At 46.7% G+C, this 25,220-nt stretch overlaps 2 protein-coding genes across 2 annotated transcripts; both read right to left on the reverse strand.

Annotated features, from left to right (window-relative positions):
* Positions 1-3,165: 3,165 nt before the first annotated feature.
* On the reverse strand, positions 3,166-9,497 carry LOC102717121 (ABC transporter G family member 12-like). Its single transcript, XM_015843459.2, has 8 exons — positions 8,784-9,497; positions 8,431-8,510; positions 5,771-6,235; positions 5,139-5,264; positions 4,903-5,028; positions 4,224-4,781; positions 4,037-4,144; positions 3,166-3,956 (listed from the first exon to the last, which is right to left on the reverse strand). Exons 1-8 carry the CDS (start codon positions 9,058-9,060, stop codon positions 3,588-3,590), a joined length of 2,109 nt encoding a protein of 702 aa, XP_015698945.2. The 5' UTR covers positions 9,061-9,497; the 3' UTR covers positions 3,166-3,587.
* Positions 9,498-22,723: 13,226 nt separating this feature from the next.
* On the reverse strand, positions 22,724-23,923 carry LOC121054418 (E3 ubiquitin ligase PQT3-like). The gene has a single exon (XM_040523918.1). The coding sequence runs from the start codon at positions 23,921-23,923 to the stop codon at positions 22,724-22,726; it is 1,200 nt and encodes a 399-aa protein (XP_040379852.1).
* Between the last annotated feature and the right edge of the window lie 1,297 nt (positions 23,924-25,220).

Here is a 25,220-nt window from a genome sequence, read left to right on the forward strand (position 1 = left end):
ATTAAGATGATTATGCAATGTGGAGTTTAGGCTCTCGATGTATCGGTTGCTCTTCGAACTCAAGAAACAATGACCTACTTGATATGTTGTAGGCCTTAGATGCCTCATCTCCAACATCATCTTGAACCATGCATGATAGCCAAGAATCTTGTTTATTACTCTAAAGGCTATATATACTCAATAGAATATGTATCATATAAAAATTATCATAATTCCTTGTTGGTTTTAGAACCATGAAAATAATTTATTATGGTATGCTCAATATGCATAGCTAGTGGTTGTAATACAGTAAAACAAACCTTATATCACTCTACATCACAAGGTCACCACCAACAACTTCACCATTCATAGACTTTTACATCATTTCACAATTTCTCACAACCAAACACAAATAAGCTTCGATGTAGATTCATTCCAACAAAAGGAATGGATGAAAACTTATATTTGTTGGTTTTATATGTACTGTCAAATACAATCATTTCTACAAAAGCTTCATAATCTAGACGAGACTAAATATTTGCCCAAAATAGTCACTTCACATGACAATCCTCATCGACCTCAAATATGAAGAAGAAATCTACATATTTCTCCTCTACATGCATTATTGTTTCCGTGACGTGTTTATGACATAAGTTATATAGATCAATATCTATAAAACCAACACTCTCATAACTACCATACTGTTTTTTCATAATATTCATAAATTTTTTCTTTACTCCTGCAATCTTCATCCCAACTAATACTCCTTCTGCACATCACTAATAATCCTATAGGAATGTAGGAAGCATGTCTCAAGCAACTAACAAATGATTATGGTAATCAACAAAGTCCTTGACCTACCATTGGCTCGTGCCCTTGCTAAACTTTATTTCTAGTATGACCCTACAACCAATTGTTATGTTTCTTACCTTCCTCATCTTGTTGTCTCTGTGTACATGCTTGTATTCTTGAAATTCCTGCTTGCTACAAACAATCACTCTCCTTGTGACATCTTTTGCAACATTTTCTCTTTTAGCATAGATATTCTTATGCTAAATCCTTTATCCTATGTGTATTTGTAGAAATGAACTCCTTATTCCTTAGTATTTAATGTTTTGCATACAATTTGTTCATACTCCGATAGACTCTCAAACAATATCCCAGTAATCCTAGTCACATATCCCTGCAATTACCATTATACATATTTTAGAACCAAATGACCTTTGTTTTGTTACTTAACCATAAAAAGGTTCTGCAACGTAGCAATTTCCTCTATACTACCCTACCTGAATTGCATAAACTAGAAGAAATGTATACAAATAAGAATTTTTTATGTTAGGTTAATGATCAAACCAGTTTTGGGCCATATAAATTGACAAAGTTTTGTGAAATGAACTAGAAAAAAACAGGGATGGATGGAGTCGATAGTCAACTTTAAAAATAATACTAATTATGAAAAATAGTAACTAAATTCATCGTTGATTCATCCCATTATCGGCAGTAATCCGGAGTAACATGAAAATGCATAAATAAAAAACCAAGTGCGTAAATTATAAGAGAACTTCTTACCCAATGCAATTGTGTTCAAATTCGACATTGTGTATGATAAAAAAAACTATTTCATGCCGCCGCTCCCCTCCCTAAAATGCCTCATTCCAAGTGCACCATGATCAAACCCTAGAATAAATAATAGGATAAGAGGACCGGTTCTCGATTTAGTTACTTCTTTGCATGTAAAAGAAGGATTTGAGACCTACATAACTAACTAATCAACCATGTGAATAAGCTGAAGGGATCGACTAAGTCACTTCTCTGCATGAATGCGAAGGGCTTGAGACCTACGTAACTAACCAATTTACCATGTAAAAAAGTCGAATGGATTTTACCATATGTGCTTCCGATCTCATAGGAGTCGGCAGGACCTACTCACATTCAAAACATCATCCAAGACACTGCCTCTCTATCGATCATGCCTCCCTGACGGCATTCAAAACCCTAGAGAAGGAAAATATATGGAGAACACATGAACAAAGTTCTTCCCGACCCCCTTCTGTCTGAAATCATCTCTGTTCTGTTCATTTGTTTTGTCTATGAAGGTAATTGCCACTATATTAATTAGCACATTGCCACCACTTACAACAATTCTAGTTTTCACCTTAACCCTCTCTTGATCAACGACCAATGTTGGACCACCCCTCAATATCTTTGGATACGCAAACACAGTAAAAATTCTAATCGTCCAATAGTTTAAAAGATAATAGGGATGGGACAATCACCGGCTCTCATCCATATAGGTAAAAAAAAGCAACTAAAAGTTTTGCAGTCGCATAATCCTCTAATATTGCGACACCCCCAAGAAGTAAAGTACAACGAATGAATTGAGCTTTTTCTTTCCTGCAATTATAAATATTGGATTGTTCAGTACCCTGCTTTATATGTAACTTATCTCCCTCAGATATTCCATCACACACAGTGAAATGACACACCTTGTTAGTAATATGAGTAGATAATGTATATCCTCTTTACCCCTCTTACTATAATAATTTTGAATCCATTTTGTCCTCAAGAACAACAGATGCATCTAAAATGTAAAGGCGTTTTTACGGTACCTCCTATTTAGGAGAGTGGCAGTGTAGTAGATAAATTTGTCACCATTGATTTTTAGGGATACTTTGTCATTTGCTTAAGTAATGAGAGGGTCAAATTAGTCTTTTAAATTAATTGGGCTGAGTTTAGTAGTAAGCCTAACATGCCGTGAGTTAAACACACAAAAAAGGAAAGAAGAAAACACAAAAAAAAAGAGAAAGAAATCAGACGTCGTTGCTGCCACTCCTATTTCCTCGATTCATCGTCGCATCCATCCGTCTCCATCCACCGCCCGCTCCGCCGCAAGGGCCATCATCAATCGGGCCAACCTAAGCTACATAGAAGAGAAACAAACAGACATGCATTTCATCAATTGTATATTCACAGGAATGCCATGTTTTTTTTTCCAAAATAACCCTAGTACTACACCACTGCACAATCTAATAGGTATGGTAGATAAGCATCTCGTTTGTTGGATGTGGTACAATGGACGGTTCACGTCTATCCAAAGGTACTCTAAAAAAATCCAAATCTAAACATTTGATTCTAAAATTCAAGCAAATAAGTAAATATTTTTTTCACAGTTTTGCCATAGTCATCTATGTAGCAACTGCAGAGTGCAGACCCAAATGATGAACACAGTTCACTCTTGTGAAAAGTACAATCATGTTCAGATAAAGCAACCAGAAAATAGCAGCAGGAAACACTCAAGTAGCTAGATACAGCATTCTTCTGTATGTGTATTGGTCTCAGCTGAGACCGAGTTCTTACAGTAAAAAAACAAGCTTGTAAAAAAAGAATCTGCTATCAGTATCTTTTATGAACCCTTGCAGCTTCCAACGAGCTGCAAAACGAGCCCAACATGGGCCAACACATACACAAGTATTAATTTAATCGATTCGTGGCACACGAACATCTATATGATCATCTTGTCATCTTCGTCGTCGCAAGATCGCCCCAAACTATCCGGCTTTCTTGCTCCATTGATCAATCAATCGTCGTCTTCTTCCTCCTCCTCTTGATCAGTATGGCAATGGGGAGTTGAGCCCCTCCTGCGCGGCCATGGGGTGCGGCGGGTTGTGCCGCTTGGACATGGAGGTCGACATGGCGAGCGTCTTCCGGAAGGAGGCGCGGCGCTCGAGGCGCCTGATGGTGAAGCGGGCGTAGGCGACGCGGATGTAGGGGGAGGCGGCCTCCTTGGCCTTGAGGACGAGGAAGAAGATGAGGCGGTAGGCGAAGAGGAGGACGAAGATCATGGCGAGGTCCAGCCACTTGGAGTGGTTGAGGCTCAGCCCCATCATCTTGGTGATGATGTACTCCCCCGTCAGCTTCGGCTGCCCCGGCATCATCGGCTCGAACTCCAGCCCGATCAGGTCATTCTTGTACGCTCCCTGCAATTCCCAGTGATCAACACCATGGCCATGCTCGTTCACGAAGCTACATCGATCTATGCACAAAGTAAATCAATTACTTTCAAGCCCCACGAGCCGTAGACAATGTAGGACACCGGGTATCGCCAGAAGATCTTGGGGAGCTCCGGAAGCAGCCGGAAGAATCCAGAAGTCAGCATCATGATCCCCTACATCCATGGGAAGACATTAGTACATGCACCAACAAGTTAACAGCAATGGTGGAAATGTGCAGGTAGGGTAGCTAACAATGACGCCGGCGCCGAGGATGAGGCCCATGAGGAAGTTGGGGACGAGGGCGGAGATGATCATCATGAGGCTCTCGATGACGGAGACGCCACCGTAGAGGTTGAGCGCGAAGAAGGCGAAGTAGCTGAAGCCGGGGCGGAACTTGACCATCCAGTAGGTGATGGAGGAGCTGGCCCAGGAGACGGCGAGGAGGAAGGGCATGGAGGAGAGGAAGTTGGAGATGATGTAGGCGGCGACGCCGTAGTGCCCGTTCTGCCGCTCCAGCGTGAACATCCTCATCTCCTCGATGAAGGACGGGAACCCCCCGATGGACATGAACGTCATGAAGCCGGAGACGAAGCCGCCGCACGACGCCCTCGCCTGGATCGCCGCGTAGCTCGTGCCGACGTCGTAGTAGATGGTGCCCAGGCACACCGCCATGAGCACGTAGATGACGATGCGCAGCCAGTAGTAGCCGAAGTCGCGCGACATGTTGGTGAAGGACCGCCGCGTCAGCGTCGTCAGCTGCTTGCACCAGCTCGCCTGGCTCCCCTTCACCGCCTCCTCGATCACTCCCTCCTGCACATCCATTTTTCGAGCATCGAAATTGATTGATTTCCATTTCGACTCTATTTTTTTTCTCTTATCAATATCAAGATCGATGGTCAGGTTAATGATTAGTTTGATTTTTTGCTCTTACGATTTTGCTGATCTCGTGTATCGTGTTCCTGACCGTCATGGCGTACTCGGAGATCCTGTACTTCTCCACCAGCCGTTCCCTGATCTCTGACGTCGAGTACTTGAGGAGTGGATCGAAATCTGCCTCCTGGAAGACAGAATTGTCCGAAATTCAGTTCGTTTACCAGCCACATTTACAAAAGATTAGGATAATTAAGTTTGGCAGCTGGACAGCATGCAGCAGTTAGCTAGACGTACTGCTCGCAGCTTCATGGACCCTTTCATGGCGGCGGCGACGTCGTCGAAGTCGGCGTTGACGCACCGGAGGAAGTGGTCGGACGGGTTCCTCCGGCTAGGACAGGGGAACCCGGTTTCTGCGAAGAACTGCAAGAACAACAAAAATTTGCAGAAACCGTCACATAAATGATGCCTAAACTCTAGTTTCAATCATCTTGTTCATTGCAAGCTAGACAAAAATTGGAGTGGGTGACCGTAGAAAAAAAGTCAAAAAATATATATTTATAAATAAAAAATAATTTATAAATAAAACTCTAGTTTCTCACTAGTCTAGAAGTCTCGGCAACCTAGAAGTCAAGCCTAAAAAATAATTATGATGAAACAAACCCAAAATCTAAAAGGCGGTGATTATTTAGCTTATTTAGGAAAAAATTCAAACGACATATTTACAAATGAAAAATAATTTAAGAATAAAAGTTTTATATATGTGTTCAAGCTTTGAAAAATAAACTCCAATAAATAACCATAAAATCTATTTAAATTTAAGATTAAAAATTTAAATTTTAGTTTATAAATATACACCGGAGTGAAAAGACCAGGCTGGAAGATTATTTGTGGGATGTTTGTGAAGATTTATTTAATGACACACGTACCTGTGGAGCAAGCTTGGCGTCACCGAAGTAGACGCACTCGCCGCTGGAGAGGAGGCAGAGGTCGTCGAAGAGGGCGAAGACCTCGCTGCTGGGCTGGTGCACCGACGAGATGACGGTGCGGCCGCCGTCGACGGCGAGCTGGCGCAGCGTCTCGATGACGGAGAAGGCGGCGGCGCTGTCGAGGCCGCTGGTGGGCTCGTCGAGGAAGAGCAGCCTCGGGCGGGTGAGGATCTCCAGCGCGATGCTCAGCCGCTTCTTCTCGCCGCCGCTGATCCCCCGGAGGTGCCAGTTGCCGATGCTGCGGTCGGCGCACTCCCGGAGCCCCATCTCGTCCAGCGTGTCGTCCACCACCCGCCGGACCTCCGCCTTCGACATGGACGACGGCAGCCGGAGCAGCGCCGAGTAGGTCACCGTCTCCCGGACGGTCAGCGTCCCCAGCAGCACGTTCTCCTGTGTCACGTACGCCTGCTCCACACACACCCCTACGTGTCACACTTACATCTATCGATCGATGTATCTCCAGTTAATTATTCTTCACTGATTAATTGATTTTATTTATTTATTCTTGCCTTAACAAGTTAATTAAATTAGTGGAGTATTTGGCTAACTAAATTTGAGATGATAATGGATTTGTTGCAGTGCTTATGTATACAAGAATTAATCATATTGTTTATTTTTGCTAAGGTCTTATGAAATTATACTGAGGTTCCAAAGGGCTCTGAAAAGGTAAGTAATCTTAATTTAGTTTCCATATATAGGTATTGAAAGTACCCCTTCGTTTCATAATGTAAGATGTTTGACTTTTTTGCTTGTAATATTTGATCATTTGTTTTATTTAAAAAGTTATAGAAATATCATTTATTTTGCTTGTGACTTACTTTATTACCAAAAGAACTTTAAGCACGACTTATCATTTTTTATATTTGTACTAAACTTTTGAATAAAACGAATAGTCAAATATTACAATAAAAAAGACAAACATCTTATATTGTAAAACGTAAACGGAGATAGTAGCTTTTAGTAGTATGTAATAGATTTGAGAATAGTCAATCGATCGCTCTGCAGACATGTTTTCTTCACAAAAGCTAGAAATGCTCCTAAAACAGTTATGAATTAACTGTAAGAATATTGATGAAAATTTATTAGCACAACCTCAGTAAAGCGATTTCTGGCCTCTCTCACCTCTGACAGCTAACTATGCGAAGACCTCTGTCACAACTAATACGTGTTTGAGTTTGCAAATTAAAGTTTTGCACTAGCAGAATTATAATTCCCATTGACATTTATACTGAAATATCTTCAGAATTAATCCCTCCTCCGGTCACGAAAACATGTTATTCAAATAACTATACAGTTTCCATAACATAGTATCAGGCCACTAATTTCTATTATAATATTTTAGTATTACAAAAAATACTTCTCAAAATAAATCTACTCTTGTGATTTACATAAATGTAACCCAAATATCTGAAACATAAAAATGTTTAGTGTTTCAAAGCTTGACTTAGGATGTTGAAAAGGACACATTTTTATGACTTATGACCGGAGGGATCGAGTACCTGTGTATTTGGCATCCCATCTGGCTTTGCAATTTCAGTGACAGTGCATGCATGGCATGCATGCACACATTGAGATATATGAAAGCGACTCACAACTACATTTGCAATGCTGTGTATGTGTCCACTTATTAATTGGAATGAATTAATGAACAATTAGTTGGGCAGTACCAAACTGTCACTCTCACAGTCCATCCATTCTGAGTGTAACTGCACAGACTGCTGCAAAGAGCCTTACAGTGATAGATATTTTTAAGCACCATATACACTAATATCCACTGGAGATGACCTGGCTTTTTGAAGATATATAAGACAGCAAAAATTAGAACACTTTGTATTTAAGGTGAAAGGAGCATATGTAGGACCCTCTGAAGAGGAAACCACCATGAACAGGGAAACTAATCAGCTACTGGGAGATCAAATAAAAGCTCTTGTTGCACCCCCCCTAACCCGAAATTAATGGCTTGGTTTGGTATATGCTACTTTGGTACCATGCATAATTGCATTTGTAACATTGTTTCAACTAAAATTAAGAGTGTGCACATGGGGTGCCATGCTCCCTACTGTACTGTATGACTGAATCTAGGCTGGGTGCTATTGCTAGTGTATATCTACATGCATCCTCAGCCGTCGAATACTCGATTCGACGCACCGATTGGCTACACGTGTCGTAGTTCTGGCAGTCATCAGGCAGTCACACACACTCACACACACCAAATCTATAACTTATCCCACTCCTTCCAAACAAGATCTGAACCTATATTAATTTGTTCCACTGCTAAGTCCACATTGTTCGTCCTTTGCAGCTGCTAGCTGGTGAGGTTGGGATTTATCAAATCTTTTGAGCATAATTTAACACTGATCAGTGATCAAACATAGGACACTAGTCCAGCTGAGGAATTGGTTAATGAGAAATTGGATAAAATATGAACTTAATTGGTTGATGAGCATCTTAATTAACATAGCAAGATTCAGATTTTTTTTTTGGTGAACAATCAAGATTCAGATTTTCAGAGTGAAAATTAGAAAATTGTGTGGATATATAAATATATATATATCCATGCATGCTGAAGTTGTGAGCTAGTTAATTTGCTAGTAGCTCACCACGACGCCATAGTCGAGTCGCCTCTTCTTGCCGTTGAGCAGCACCTTCCCGGTCAGGAGCACATTCCTCGCCAGCCTCCCTGCAGCCTCACTCAAACAGAATCATTGAATCAATCAAACCCATGTCCATCTATCGAATCCTTGCCTTAAATTAAAATACAAATCCTTTCCTAGCACAAAAAACAATGCAAATTTGAACTGTACTGTTCGATGAATTTGTTAATTCAAACCTTGCTCGAATAATAATAATTTAATAAAACCGTGTTGAATTTTTTTTTTATATTTTGTTGGAGGATGGGCATGCATGGAGTAAGAAGAGATGGAGGTGAATGAGATGAGAATGGACAGCATACCGGAGAGGGCGTCGAGGAGGGTGGACTTGCCGGAGCCGGAGGGGCCCATGATGGCGACCACCCTGCCGGGGACGGCGTAGCCGTACAGCCCCTGCACGAGCTTCTTGGTCGCCCGGCCGCCGGCGCCGGGGAGCACGGCCGTCAGGTTCTCCCACGTCAGGCTCGCGCCGCCGGACTCCGCGTACCTCGCCGCCGGGGACAGCGCCCCGTCCCACGCCGACCCGCCGCCTCCGCCGTTCATCCCTCCTCCTCCTCCTTCCCGGCCGCCGTATTCCATCTCCCCCTACCTCCTCCTCCTGTCCTCTCTCCTCACCTCCAAGATCGATGCCCTTATGCTCTCGATCTCCTCCTCCTCCTCTCTGTCTCCCCAGCTAGGCAAGCTAGGTTAGCTAGCTAGCTCACCCCGGCCAGCGCAGCCAAGCGAGGAACGCAGCAAAGAGCTCAGCTACCCACGGCGCCGCCCATTAATGGAGTCGAGAGACAGCGAGACAGATAGACAGAGAGAGAGAAACAACAGCACGAAGAAGAAGAGAGAGAGCCGAGCGCTTAGACACGGCCAGCCCAGAGCATCACGCTGGATTTTATGCTGCTCCTCCCACCATTTCCCTCCGTTTCAATTCACAGTTGGGGAGGTGGCGGCCACGAGCATCGCTCGCCAGCTACAGCTACCTGCAGCTCAAGCTCAAGGAGAGGAGAGGAGGAGAGAGTGGTGGTAGCACAGTAGCAGCAGCACAGCAGCAGGTCGATCGATCACGACATTAATGGCGGTGGGGGTTGCGAAGCAGGTGGTAGTAACTGCTGCTAATTAAGTCGGGTAGGTTATCACTCCAGCTGCAGCTCGCTCACTTGATCTCACTCCCTGTCACTCGCTGATCAGAGTATCAGACTCGATTAGCTTGTCTTGATCACAACGAGGGGCTTAATCTGACCTAGCTTCTACTGCCTAACTGTACTGAAAGAGACTCTGGAGTAGTACGTTCTGGTGTTGGAGTAAGGGTTTCCATGGAATTCATTATGGATGAACAGTGTATGTTGGATTGGTGTGTGGCCTTGAAAAAGTTGGTTTGACAAAGTTGGAATTATTTATTGTATGGCCTTGGAAATGTATTTTGTTTCTCAGTTTGATAAAGTCGACGACTGAAATTATAATCTTGAGATAGCGACAAATGTATGGAGGTGTACTTTTTTTTTTGTCCGCCCAGTGATCAAATGTTTGAAATTTTTAATTTCATCAATCAAATCCGGTCCCTGCTGTTGGATGATAATCTAAAGGCGTGCACGTAAGTCAAAATACCCATACACACCCTCCCCCTCAATCCCCATACATTCCACGCGATGGCGGATCTAGGCAGCGATATTAGGAGGTCTGAATAAGTTAGATAGAGTTTGAACCCCTTTCTATTGATCTTTGCCATAAATTTTAAAGGGGCTTCGTGGGGCCTCTAATGGCTTAAACTCGAGCCCCCGCCGCCCCCATACCAAATCCGCCCCTGATTGCACGCGTGTTTGACAGAAGAACAAAAAATCAAACGTTTGATCAATAGCAAAAGTGTTTTTTTTCTTTGTACACAGTTGGACAGGATGGAAGCTCATTTCACTGTAATTATATACCCCCATACAGTTTTTTTTTAATTCGATGCCGTTGACCTTTAGGTGTACGTTCGACCATTCAACTTATTCAAAATATTTATAAAATTTTAATTGTTTTATGATTGATTTATTACTAAAGAAATTTCAGAAATAACTTATAATTTTACATATGTGCAAAAAAATTTTGAAAAAAAAGACAAATGGTCAAATGTAAATCATAAAGTCAATAGCGGCAAACAAAAAATTGGAGGGAGTAATTAATACCCTAAGTTACTACCACCATGTAAATTATAATTGTTTTAGTTTTGTAAGATTGGTAATATATAGATATTAACAGAAAGTTCAGAAAAGTTTTATACTTGAAGATGGGAAATGAAGCTGATCAATGTGTTCTTCAACTATTGGTGCCACTTGTCACCGGAGAAGAAGCCATCGGTGCAGATACTCCTACTCCATGCCAAAAAAGAAGCCACCAAATGAGATTGGAGAACGTTTGTTTCTTTCTTATATATGGACAAGATGAGCATGTCCTCATTCCTTTTCCAGTGAATCTCTCAAAATGGCTTCCATATCTGTTTGTTTTTGCACGGTACGTGAAGTAGGCATATGAGCATTAGGAACCATAGTAATAGGTTGTCCTATACATATCAAAACATGCATGCCTACTACACTAAATTATATCTAGTAGTAATTTACTAGAATTGAGATCCTACATGTGTCCTTTACACCAGAGTAGATCAATATTGACTTGATCGTCCATGATGACAAGATATGGAAACGATAATAAGGTAAATGATCTTTGACATCCACTGGGGGTTTTATGCATCTCACGCAAAAGGCTATTTCAAAAATTTAAAATAATTGATAAGATAGATCAACGTGACACATATGTACCACTATACAAAAGAAATATTTAAGTTTGAATTCAACTTATATAAATAAAAACAAAAAAATAAATATGAGTGACAATGGTGTGTACTTCTTCCGCTCCAAAATAATACATTTTTGGATTGTTTACCATAGATTAAGTAGGGGAGAAAATATTTTGGTATCCCTCAATAAATAAGAAATGGTCGAGGTTGGAAGGGCGTGATCGGGAATAGGATGAAAAATAAGTGAATAACAGGTAATTGATGATATAAGTGGTATTGTTAGTAGAACTAAAAGTACTTATATTTTGGTGTTGTTAGTAGAACTAAAAGTACTTATATTTTGGTGTACTTTTTAAATACTGGAAAGTGCTTGTATTTTAAAAAGGATGGAATTCTATTCAGAATCATAGTTAATTTTTTTCCAGTTGTAGTATAAGTGAAACTTAATTTTTTTAAAATATTTGTGGAGTGATATATTATACATTAATTTATCTTAGTATGATATTGTTGAATGGCATGTAAAAAACTGGATCTTCTCTCAGTGGCATTTTTATTTCTGGTGTTAGCATAAGTCAAATTCAAATTTATATGTTTATGAAGTGATATATAATAAATTAGTTTATGTTACCGTAATATTCTCAAATGACATGTACAAAACTAGTGGATTTTCTCAACAGTGTTCTTATTTCTCTCTAGTGGTAGTACAAGTCAAATTTAAATTTCTATGTTTGTGGAGTGCTATATTATAAATTAATTTATTTTACTACACTATTAAGTCACATATATAAAACAGATATATCGATCTTTTCCTTAATAGATAAATAGATTTTCTCAAATGACATGTACAAAACTAGTGGATTTTCTCAACAGTGTTCTTATTTCTCTCTAGTGGTAGTACAAGTCAAATTTAAATTTCTATTTTGTGGAGTGCTATATTATAAATTAATTTATTTTACTACACTATTAAGTCACATATATAAAACAGATATATCGATCTTTTCCTCAATAGATAAATAGATTTTTCGAGACACTACGAATATCGGGGAAGACGCTAACTGTTTAGGTTTGAAAGGGTGGGAGCATCCTCTCCTGTTGTGTGCACTGTGCTGTCAGCAGGTCCCAAAGGTGGCCCTCACTGTAGCTGCACAATGCAAAGTCTTCCCAACGCAGGAACTTATCATGCATTATATATAGAAACTATGTATTTAATGAATGGTGTCTTTAAATTAAATTCTCATTCAATCGTCTCTCATCTCTTTTCTTTTATCCACCTATCATCTTATTTTAATTTGTTATTGGTTCTTATGTGAAGATGGTTTCTTGTATGAGAAATGGTTAATTCATCTTTTTCTCTCTCCTTATTAACTCCATTACCACATAAAATTTTTGCTTATGTAACCATGTATTTTATGGTATAGAAATTAGATGATACGGAGGGTTGGGGATGGACCGAGGTTGCGATCGATGGCTTTGTAATCGCACTCCGGACTACTGGCATTTACAAAAGCTGCAAGTATATATGGTGCATTAGCTTAAACATTTTGTTTAGAAAAAAGGCACAGGGCCATGCTTTTTTAAAGCCACAGTAAACAAAACAATTTGCCGGGAACACCAGCTTACATCAAAAGCGTAGCAGGGAAACGACACCCACTAGGATCGTCGTAAGACTAGCTAGAACATCCACTCCCAGAGCACTAAGAAAACACAGTCCAAAACTGTTACGCCCTGAGTTTTATCTTAGCCAAAAAATAATTAAATAATATATTAAAAATAATTTGTTTAATTAAAGTTCAAGAGAAAACTCCGTGTAAATTAATTTAATTTAATTGGAAGCTTTTCGGATGTTTTAAAATGCCCTGAAGGTATTTTAAATTATTAACAGGATTTAAATTTGAATTTCAGTAAATAAAATTTGTTTTAATAAACTTAATAAAAATCAACAAAATTAGAGGCAATTTCTTTTTTTTCCTCATTCCTTTTTCTTTTTTTCCCTCCTTTCTTTCTCCTTTTTCCCATTTCTTTTTCTCTTTTTTTTCCCTGGCTGAACCCCTCCTCTCCCCTATTCCCCCGTACGAACTCCAACCCCCAAGCCATCGCACATCCCTCTGTCCCCACCACCCTGCTTGTGCGCCACCTCCAACTCCCCCATGCCAGCCGTAAGTCACCCCATCTCCATCTCTCCCACTTAAAATTAATTCCTATCAATTAGATTTCTATTTCTTATCCTTTTGAAACTTTATCTATTCTCTTTTTATAGGAAATGGATAACTAGATTTATCTATAACTCTCCCCTATAAATACCCCTAGAGCCTCACCTCTTTTCCCCGTCTCCCTCTCCCGGGCACCTCCAGCGCCTCCGCTACTGCTGTGCCGCCCCTGTTTGGCATGACAACAAGCCGTCGCCAGCCCTGCTGCTCCCTATTCGCACCAGCCGTTCGCCGGTTTTCTCCACCAAATCTCAGCTTCGTATATTTTTATTCTTGCGAATCAATCTAAATTTAACTACCGTTTAATTGTTTAGGTTTTCTAGTCGAACAGCGAGGAACAGCCGCAATCCGTCGCTGATGTCTCCACCAAATCTCAGGTTCGCATACGTTTTACTCATGCGAATATCTCTATCTTTGATCTATCATGTAACTGTTTAAATTTTCTAATCTATTAGCTAACGTGAGATTGATCTACAGTGCGGACTTTAATTTCGTACACGTAGATTGGTTTTACGTTAAAATCATTTAGTTTCCGGTTTAGCGAGTCGTTAAATCTCGATTTAACGGGTCGTTAACTCCTGCCGTTGTGCCGCTAACAGTTCATGGTTTCGCGTTTCGAATTCGAGTCGTCGTACGAATCTCTAATCCGTGCACGTTTTGGATTTGTTATGCGAATACTGTGCTGTTCGCAAATTTCTCGAGCCATGACCCAACCCACGCTCGAAGCCCACTCCTCTTTTTCCGCTCCTCCCGGCACCACAGCCCCGGCCCACTCCTCCCTTCCGGCCTCCTCTTAGTCCTCTCCTCCCTACCCCCCTGCTGGGCTGGCCCATAGGCCGTAGCCCACTAGCGCCCCGAAGTCCAGCTAACCTCCCCCTCTCCTGGCCGCTGACAGGTGGGGCCCACCTATCGGAGGCGTCTCCTTCCTCTGTCCACCCGCTCGCCCGCACGACAGCCACGCCGCGCATCGGCCTCGCCGCCACCATAGCCGTGTGCACCTCGGCCGCTGCCCTTCGCATCCTCCCCGCCTCCGTCTCGCTGTGCCGCCTCGCCGTGGCCGTCGCCACCGCGTTGCGCGCCGCTAGCCGCGCCGTGCCCTCGTGCCCACGTCGCCTCGCCGTGCCTCTACGCCGCGCTCCGCGTCGCGCTGTCGGCCGCACCCCTTGACGCCTCACCTTGCCTCTGCTTGCGCCGCTTTCCACCCACGCTAGTGCCGCGACGCCATGCCTATGTCGCTGACACGTCTGTCGGTCGCGCCGTCGCCGTGCGCCGCCGCTCCGGTTGCGCCCGCCGCTCGGCCGCCAAGTTGTGTCGCCACTTCACCGGCCCGCCGCCTTGCGCACCATCGCTCTACGCCCGCGCGCCTGCCTCGCCGTCGCGCCAGCGTCACTGTGTGCTTGCCAAGTTGCACCACTGCCGCTGCCCCGCGCCTCTTCGCCACTTTGCCACGCTCGTCGCATGCCCGCTTTCGTGTCGAGCAGCGTGCCACTCGCCCGCAGCGTGTCGTGCAGCCGTGACCGTGCGCGCACACCACTCGCGCCGGCGTAAACACCCCAACACATCCCGGCACAAGGTCCCGCCCGCGCCGGCTAACCGCCACCGCCAACAACCCCGCAATCGCCAGTCGCGATCCACGCGTCCGCCATTAACTACCTCCCCGCCCTACACGCCGGCTGCCACCTTTAAATCCCCCCGGCCGTGTCGCCGCTCTCCTTTCGCACCATCGTCCCCGCCGTCCCGCTCGTCGTCAGCCTTCGTCATCGAGCGCCGATCGCTGCTGCTAAGCGCCGCCCTCATCGCTCCTCCTAGCTGTTCTTCTCTACCTGCGAGTGTCGCCCTCTCCCCTCCCCTTCTTTCTCCCATGCCGCCACGCCCGTATCGGTTGCTCGCCGTCGCGTCGCTCGGCCGATGCCGCTGCCACTCGATTCCACCGCACGCCATCGCTTCGAGCCGCGCAACCCTGACGCTGCCTCTGCCTCCTCCACGCCGACCCGCTACAACCGTTCTCGTCGCCGGTGAGCCCCTCTCCCCTTCCTCCTCCCTCTCTCCCTCGGCGCTCACCGTCGCGCCGCGTCGCCACCGTCACGCCGCCCCGCCCGACATCGTGTCGTCACGCCGCCGACACTGCCACCCCTTCCCCGTCCACTCCCTTTCCTCCTCTTGCCGCCTACACGCGTGCAAGCTGTTGCCGCCACCGTCGCTAGCCAACGCGCCGCCGGCCGTCACCACCGTCTCCCCCTTCCTCCTCCTCGCGCCGCCGTCTCCCCATCCTCATGCTGCCCTTTCCCCGGCGGCCACGTCGCCCCCTGCCCTCGCCACGCTCGCGCCGCCGACGCCACTTCCACCGCCGCCACTTTTCTCCTCAACCGCGGCTGCTAATCGCATCGCCGCTTGCCTCCGCATCGCTGCCCGTGAGCCGTCGCCTCCGCTTGGCTGCCGAGCTCTGGTGCCGCTGCCGTGCCGCCCGCTCCGTCGTCACGCCGGTCGCCGGCCGTCGCCACCGCGCCACCGCCCGACCGAGCACCATCGCCGCCTCTCCTCTCCCCGGCCATCGCCGAGCTAGCCGCCGCCGCTCGATCGAGCTCTCCCCTCCTCTCTGTTTTCACTCTATGCCATGCCGGGCCCGCACACCAGCATCCCTCTTCTCTCTCCCCGCGGGCCCGCGAGTTAGCCTCCCTCTCCTCTCTCACACCTGGTCCATGGGCTCACTTCTGACTCGTCGGCCCCACTGGTCATACTCCCTTCCCCTCCGCTGTGCCACTGCCCGGTGGGCCCATCCAGTCAGCACTCTCTCTCTCTCCTGTGCTGATGTTAGCGCCTCCAATAGTTGCGCAATAAATCAATAAGGCTTTTCTGTTTAGTTTAAAAACACAGTTAATCTTCTAAAATTCACAACTAATTCATCTAGTCTCCGTTTTAGTCCATTCAAGTTTCATTAAATCCAGAAAAATGCCAAGAATCCATTAAAAATAATTTCTTTCTTTGTTTCAGTAGTTTTATAGTCTGTTTTGCTTGTTTTGCTCTGTTTGTCGTAGGTTTTTCCCTCGTCGTAGCACCGTCCGTTTCCGAAGTCGTCGCTGAAGTTACTCGTGGGTCTAAGCAAGGCAAGTGGCACCCTTCTTTGATCATATTAAACCTATGCATTGTTTTATGCAAATGTATTTATTTTTTTTATCTATTGGGCATTTACCTTTATATCCGTTGATTCCCACTTATTATTATTCTCATCCCAGGGTTAATTTGACTACAAATAGGCTTAGGCAATGCTTAGCCATGCTTAGTTCAACTAGCTCACCAATTCTTATTTAATTTCTGCTAGACTTGATAGACCTTTAATGGTTTTGATCATGACGAATTTCTCGATGTGGATTAAATACAATTAAAATATTGCTTATGGTGGGCTATGGGTGCATGGTTTTGAGAGTCGTGCCCATGGTAATTAAGGACCGGTTCTCAGGAAACCCTAGAAGTCTTACACGTACTAACCACAAGCCAGAATGGGCAACGGTCAGACTTATAATCTAGCTTGTCCCTATTCGACGTACCTAGGCAAGGGTGGGCGTGATAGAGTATGGATGAGAATCGTGGTGTAACGATGGTCCTATGCTGCTTTCGGATTCACCTAGGCACAAGAGGGGCTGCCCGACTTGGTGTTAAGGAGTGGGCGAAACCTGAAGTGTGGTGCGATTGTCTAGGGAGGGTTAGGTGAAAGGTCTTATCATGGTTTCGTACTGAGGTATCGTGGTGATACGTTGGGGCATGGTAACATGCTTGGGAGCCATGTCTTGTGGGTAAAGTTGTACACTTCTGCAGAGTAAAACTATTCGAACAGCCTTGCCTGCGGTTATTGGGCGAACTGATAGATTCGCTGGGATTAGTTGAACCCCTTCAATAACCTGATTAATTTGAAACTGGTTTGATGTCACGCCTAGAAATTTACACCAAATTTCTGAACAATAGCATGTATTAAATCTCGGTCCAGGAATCAGCCCGAGTACACACTATGACAAATTACTACACAGTTACACGACTTAAAAACAAATAAAAATAATTATCTATCGAAATGCAGCGGAAAAGGAAAACAAACTAAACCATCTAATCTTCAGCTTTAGCTGGCGATGACGTCTCCACACCACAGGCATTCTCTACGGCGGACTGAACCTCACTTCAACCTTTGGAACAACCTTCTGACTCAGGCCCTGGCACTTGCTATGGTGGGGGAAAAATTAAGCAAGGCTGAGTACAAACCACCATACTCAACAAGTAACACCCAGGAGAGGAACAATCATGAATGCAATAGGGTATCAAGGATAGGCTAAGGTTAAATTGCACAAAGCTGTAGTAATTTAGCAAAATAATAGATAAAAATAGACTAAAATAAAAGTAAAGTAACATTTAAAATAATCATCCGCTGTCCAACGTTACACCACGTTGCAACAGGCCCAAACCACTGTCCAGCATTACACCACACTTCAACAGGGTCAACCCTCTGTATAACGTTAAACCACATTGCGACAGAACCAAACCATTGCCAACGTTACACCACGTTGCGCAGGGTCAAACCAGTTCTAAGATTGATCAGGTTATTAATGGTTCAACTAATCCCAGTGAATCTGTCAGTTCACCCAATAACTGTGGGCACGGCTATTCGAATAGTTTTACTTTGCAGAGGTGTACAACTTTACCCACAAGACATGGCTCCCAAGCATGTTACCATGCCCCAACGTATCACCACGATACCTCAGTACGGAAACCATGATAAGACCTTTCACCTAACAATCCCTAGACAATCGTACCACACTTCAGGTTTCGCCCCCTCCTTTACACCAAGTCGGGCAGCCCCCTCTTGTGCCTAGGTGAATCCGGAAGCAGCATAGGACCATCGTTACACCACGATTCCCATCCATACTCCATCACGCCCACCCTTGCCTAGGTACGTCGAATAGGGACAAGCTAGACTACAAGTCTCACCGTTGCCCACTTTGGCTTGTGGTTAGTACGTGTAAGACTTCTAGGGTTTCCTGAGAACCGGTTCTTAACTGCCATGGGCACGACTTTCAAAACCATGCACCCACAGCCCACCATAAGCAATATTTTAGTTATATTAATCCACATCGGGAGATTAGTAATGATCACAACCATTAAAGGTCTATCAAAGTTTAATCAATAATTAAATAATTGGTGAGCTAGTTGAACTAAGCATTGACTAACCCTAATTCTAGTCAAATTAACCCTGGGATAACAATAATAAATGGAAATCAACGGGTGGTAATTGCCCAATAGATAAATAAAGTAAATACATTTGAGTACAATGCATGTTTGAATGTAAAAGCGGGGCATTTTATAATCATAGGTTCAATATGATCAAAGAAGGGTGCCACTTGCCTTGCTCTAACCCACGAGGAACTTCGGCGACGACTTCGAGAACGAACGGCGCTGCGACGGGGTCAAAACCTACGACAAACAAGGCAAAACAAGGAAAAACAGACTATAAAACTACTAAACAAAGAAAGAAACTATTTTTAATGGATTCTTGGTATTTTCTTGATTTAGTGAAACTTGAATGGACTAAAACAGAGACTATATGAATTAGCTATGAATTTTAGAAGATTAACTGTGTTTTTAAACTAAACAGAAAACCTTAATGCATTTAATTGCGCAATTAATTGGAAGGTGACGTCAGCATGAGAGGAGAGAGGAATTGCTGACGGCTTGGGACCCACTGGCAGTGACAGAAAGAGAAGTGGAGGAGATGACATGTGGGGCTCGCGAGGAGAGAGAGACAAAAGTGAAAAGAGGACCTGACAGGTGGGCCCCATGGTTCGGTGAGAGAGAGGATAGGGGAGGACTGACGAGTCGGGCCTACTTGACAGAGGGAGAGAGCAGAGGAGGGGGATGGAGCGGCCGATCAGAGGAGGGGAGCGGGCGGTGGTGGACGACAGCAGGCGACTAGACGGCGATGGCGGCGCATGGTGGGCCGTGACCGACGGGCGGCGCGGAGGGGAGGACATCGGCCGATGGCGCGGGGCGGAGACGGCGACGACACGGCGAATGCGGGCGCACCCCGGCAACGGCGGGGTCGCATCGGCGATGGTCAGGCGAGGGAGGTGGCGCCGGGACGGACGGTGGCGACAGCCGGAGTGCGCGAGGGCACGGCGGCGGCACTGGCTCGGCGTCCACGGGCGGAGAGGAAAAGAGAAGGAGGGGGAGGACGACGATGACTTACCGGCGGTGGGGACGGCAGCGGCAAGTCGGTGAGGGCCGAGGACAAGTGGTGATGACCGGCGGCGAGGAAGATCGGCGACGGCGATGGAGATCGCTCGGCGGCACTAGCGCGGCGGCACGAGCGCGAGCCGAAGGGGAGCGAGCGGCGGCCGAGGGGAGGATTTTATGGTGGCGGCCGGCGCGTCCGGGAGGTGGTTAGCGTGGCGGTGGAGGCGGGCTGGTTGTTAGCGTGGCGGCGCGCTAGTTGCGGCCGGCGGTTAGCGAGCGCAGGGCCGACGCAGGTAGAGAATCCACGACGGTGGTTGCGGTGGGGTTATTGGCGGCGGTGCCGGGAAAAGTGGCATGGCCGTTGGGCCGGCGCGGGCATGCGCTCGGATTCGGCGGTGCTCGGGGAAAATGGAGCGGCGGTCACGTGCGGGAGGAGGTGGCGCGGCCGGGGCTCGGCGAGGGCGCGATAGGCTCGGCGAGCTTGGCAGAGCGGCGGCTCGGCGCAAACCGACAGAGCGACGGCGCGGGCGCGCGATCGTCGTCCGGCGGCAAGGCCAAGCAGCGGGCGGATGCGGAGGCGAGGATGCGGGCACGGAACGCGCCAAAGGCGGCGGCGCAAGCCGGCGCGTGGCGGGGCGAGCGGGCAGAGGCGAGACACGTCGGCGACGTGGCGCGACGGCGCAGAGTAGAGTAGCAGCGCGGGCGTGGGCGAGGCGACGACGTGGCGAGCAAACGCGTGGCGCATGCGGCAAGGCAGAGGCGTGGGCGCGAGGGCGTGGCGCAGCTAGCGGCCAACGGCGGTGCGGCGAGGACGCGGGCACACCGCGGGCGAGACGGCGTGGCGACGCGGCGCAGATGGCGATGGTAGCGTGGCACGGCCGGCTCAATGGCGTTGCGGCGAGCAGGCAAGGCAGCGGCGCACGCGACACGCCGGTAGTGGAGGCTTGGTGGCGGGGTGTGGCGCATTGGCGCGACGTCGGATCGCCGGCGCGTGGCGGCTATCGGCACACTACAGCGGGACGATAAGGCGCGGCCGACAAGGCGGCAACCACGACGAGGTCGCGACCGGCGTGGCAGCTAGCAGGATGCGCTCACGGCAAGGCATTGCGGCGGCACGACGCGGAGGAGAGCGGCGGCCGAAGGTAGAAGGCAAGCCCGATAGGTAGGGTCCACCTGTCGGCACCGGGAGAGAGGGAGGGATGTGAGGTAGACTTCGGGCGCAGATTGGGCCACAACATGGCTCGGCCCGGAGCGGGAGGGAAGAGAGAGGAGGGAGGCGGGAGTGGGCCGGAGGATACGATGCAGACTTCGAGCGCGGTTGGGCCACGGCTCGGGAAATCGCAAGCAGATAACGTATACACGTAACAGAACCAAAACGTGCACAAATCAGGGATTCGCACAACGAATTAGATTCGAAACGTGAAACCGTGGACTGTTAGCGGAACAACGATAGGATTAACGACATGTTAAATCGAGATTTAACGACTCGCTAAACTAGAAATTAAACGATTTTAACGTAAAATCAATCTACGTGTACGAAATTGAATTTCATACTGTAGATCAACTTCACGCTAGCTAATTAGATTAGAAAATCTAAGCAATTACAGGATAGGTCAAAGATAGATTGATTCACATGAGCAAAACGTATGCGAACCTGAGATTTGGTGGAGAGGTCAGTGACGGATTGCTGTTGTTCCTCGCTGTTTGGCTAGAAAACCTGAACAATTAAATGGTAGATGAGTTTAGATTGATTCGCAAGAATAAAATTATGCGAACCTGAGATTTGGTGGAGAAAAACCGGCGGCGACGTGCTGCGAATGGGGGCAGCAGGCTGCCTGGCTGCTGTTATGTTGAACAGGAATAGCACAGCTGCAGCATGGGAACGACCAGCAGGGCGCAGGGCAGAGATTAATTGGCTGGGAGAGAGGCATGGCCGGCGGTGACCATCTGGACCGCCCCACAGGGAGACAGCGACGAACAAGACCGGTGAAGGCTAGGGCATGGGTGCGGCAGGGCTTGCGCACGGGAGTGAAACGGAAGAGGTAAAAGGCGAGGCCCTAGGGGGTATTTATAGGGGGTGCTAGAGATAAATCTAGTTACCCATCTTCTGTTAACAAGGAATATATAAGGTTTCAAAGGGATAAAAATTAGAGTTCTAATTTATTGGAATTAGTTTTGAGGTGTGGATGGGGGCTGACTCACGGCTGTTGAGGGGAGGAGGAGGGGATCGTACAATACAGGAAGGAGGAGGAGTTCGGCCAAGGTGGAAAAAAAAAGGAAACGAGAAAAAAGAAAAGGGAAAAACAACGAAAAAGGAAGGAGAAAAAAAAAGAAATTGCGTCAAATTTTACCAATTTTTATTAAGATTATTTGAGCAAATTTTATTCTCTGAAATTTAAATATAAGTCCTAACTAAGAATTAATTTAATGTCATTTTAAATGTTTAATGAGCACATATAGATCTAGATTGCATGATATACAAAAGTTATCAGCTAATGTTATTATTACCCCTGCTTACAAGACCTTCAAGCATTTGCATAGAATTTTTTGCAAAATACACCAAATATAAGAAGATTATACATAACCAAGTTTAAAGCACCAGCCATTGAGGACAGTGTAAATGTACACGTGCTAGGTTAGGTAATACTCTCACCATTCTAAAATATAAGCATTTATAAAACCAATCGCGCGCCCATTAGACCCACCCCGCTCTAACGCTATCAAACGCCACGTTCGTCTGGTGCTTTATGCGGCTGTGCCTAGTGAACTCTTGCCTTTGAGCGGCAGGGGTTCCTTCTAAAGAAGAATCATACAGTTGTACAGAGACAAACATGTTTTTGATTTGGCAAAAAAGAATCACATGCATTCATAACATTACTTAGTACAAACACAAGAAGACTGAAATGCTCATGTACTACACTACTACAGTGTTGCACATTCTCTACGTGTCTTCAGAGATCTGAGTCGTCAGAAAACACACAAGGGAGAGAGAAGAAAAAAATCTCCAAGCTAGGGTTCGGCAGCAAGCAGCAGGCAACAATGGACCGGTGACGTGCGATCATCGTAGGCGTGTCCTCTTCATGTTACAGCGCTCCTCGCCGTAGTAGCTGTAAGCAGCAGCACCACCACCACAACCGTAAGGCACGCCGCCGTAGTAGGCTGCTCCGAAAGGCATGCCGCCGAAGAAGGGGTCGACGTAGCCTGGCGCCGGGCAGAACGGGGCGCCGTAGGCGCCGTGGCGGTTGCCGTCGATGGCTGGCGATCTGGATTCTGCGGAGTGGTCGCCGTCTGTTTCACGTGCCTTCCTTTGCCGGAGAACACCTGAGATCGTGGCGCTCTTCTTGGACGTGGCCGACGCGCCGCCGTCGCTGTGCGTGGACGTCAAGGAACTCACGTTGCCGCGGCTCGCCTGGGAAGCGGCTGGGCTGTGAGGAGGCGCCGGCTCTGCCGCGTTGCTGCCGGCGGAGCTCCTCGGCTTCTCTGTTCCCCTTGAAACGCTTGCGGCGCCGGTGGTGGCGAGCAGGTTGGCGATGGTGGTTCGGAGCGTCAGGTTGGGGATCAGGCCGTCGATGCGCGCCTGTGCCCCGCACGCGCACTTGGACTTGCCGGCGATGTGCTCCCTGATGCACATGTCGCAGAAGCTGTCGAAGCAGCACTTGCTCGCCAACATCGCGTCGGTCATCACCTTCTTGCAAATCCTGCAGTAGAGCTCCGCGGGGACGACGACGCCCTCAGGATCCCCGGACGCAGGCAGCACTGTTGAGGACGCCGGAGCAGGGGCCACCCTCCGGATTCCAAATCTTGGGTCGCCGTTGGTGGGGCAGTCCTGGATGAAATGCCCCGGGACGCGGCACCTGTGGCAGACGTATCCGGCCGGTGGCGCCCTCCATGCGTGCGTGCTGCTGTGACCATAGCAGTGGCCTCCCTGGGAGGGGGCCTCCCACTTGAGCTCTGCAGCCTCGATCACGGCGCTGATGGCTCTCTCCTCGTCGACTGCTTCAGCCTCCGTCGACGACGCACCAGAGTCCGACGAAGAACCACCACCACCACCCTGCGACAGCGGTTTCTTTAGGGACGAGTCGACAATCGTCTCTGCAGGAGGCCCGGCGACTCGGCGTCGCACCACGACCATGGAGCCGGTCGGGATCGGCTTGGCCTCCTCCGTGTACTCCTCGCCGGTCTTGTCGCGGTACAGCGCGATGGTCTCCCTTGGGCCGCGGCCGCGCGACCGGCCGTGGCCCTGTCCCGCGGTGGCCATGATTGTTAGATAATTTAATTCAATCATAAACAATAGATTATGAATTTAAACCCTAATCAGCACATGATCACCGATTAATTCAAATGCGGAAAAACAAAATAACCTGCAGGTGAAGCCATCTGATTCCCTTCTTTTCTCTTCCTCAATTCTGTCTTCTTTCCTTCGTCTCCGGCAAGATTAGGTCGCCGGTGATCTGATTTGAATCTCCGACCTTCGGGTCTCCAACGGCACTGCCCTGAAATCGCCGCACGAAACCCTTCCAGCGCTTCTCTGATCAGGAGAGCTTGATTTCGAATTTCTGGTTTTGAGAATAAGCGACACGAGTGTCCCCATGGGCTCCTCTTCTTTTATATAGCACTGGTGGGCCTCGGGGGCTTTTCCTAATCCGATTCTGACCCGTAACCACCGATCGCAGTTACGGCCCATAAGGGTTACGAATTTCAGAGTTAGAGATGGATTACGGATAGGATTACGGTGGTTATATCCTTTCCTAAATATCGGCTAACCGATAAATCAACCAACATTCTCCCCTTGATTTAGAGGTTAATTACGAGTCATTCATACAATACAGCTCCCTAAAGCAATGTGTCACAACAACATTTCGCATCATTGAGACGACAAGACTTATAGTTCACAATATAATACGAATAAACCCTTGATTAATTAAGCGGGTGTTGACTGAACTTAATTGCCCCGGTTTCCAGGATCTTTATTCAAGGTCATTACACAATCCCATGTTGGCCACATGTTCTTTGAACAAGTTGGGAGGTAAGCCTTTAGTTAACGGATCCGCAAGCATTGATTTAGTGTTTATGTATTTAATTTTGATTGTTTGATCCTGTACTCTATCTTTCACAACATGGTATTTAATGTCAATGTGTTTGGCAGCTTCACTTGACTTGTTGTTACTCGTATGGAACACTGCGGCCTCATTGTCGCAGTATATCGTCAGTGGTTTTTCAATGCTGTCAACCACTTGTAATCCCGGGATAAAATTTTTAAGCCATACAGCCTGCCCCGTTGCGTGATAACATGCCACAAATTCTGCCTGCATTGTCGACGATGCAGTCAGTGTTTGTTTAGTACTTTTCCATGAAATGGCTCCCCCCGCAAGAGTGAATATATACCCAGAAGTAGATTTCTTGGTATCTAAACACCCTGCGAAGTCAGCATCCGAATAGCCTATAACTTCAAGCTTATCAGATTTTTTGTATGTGAGCATGTAATGTTTAGTTCCTTGCAAATAACGCAATACTTTCTTTACTGCCTTCCAGTGGTCCATACCTGGTTTAGACAG

This window comes from Oryza brachyantha, chromosome 5, assembly GCF_000231095.2.
Source record: "Oryza brachyantha chromosome 5, ObraRS2, whole genome shotgun sequence".
Lineage (NCBI taxonomy): Eukaryota > Viridiplantae > Streptophyta > Magnoliopsida > Poales > Poaceae > Oryza > Oryza brachyantha.

What these genes read in the sequence shown, in the direction of transcription:
- LOC102717121 (XM_015843459.2), bottom strand. Translation starts at nt 9,060, where the DNA reads ATGGAATACGGCGGCCGGGAAGGAGGAGGAGGAGGGATGAACGGCGGA. An exon ending in ACGCCAAGCTTGCTCCACAG is followed by an intron (nt 5,265 to 5,770) that starts GTACGTGTGTCA and finishes TTGTTCTTGCAG; the next exon opens with TTCTTCGCAGAAACCGGGTT. An exon ending in TCCTCGGCGCCGGCGTCATT is followed by an intron (nt 4,145 to 4,223) that starts GTTAGCTACCCT and finishes CCATGGATGTAG; the next exon opens with GGGATCATGATGCTGACTTC.
- LOC121054418 (XM_040523918.1), bottom strand. Translation starts at nt 23,923, where the DNA reads ATGGCCACCGCGGGACAGGGCCACGGCCGGTCGCGCGGCCGCGGCCCA.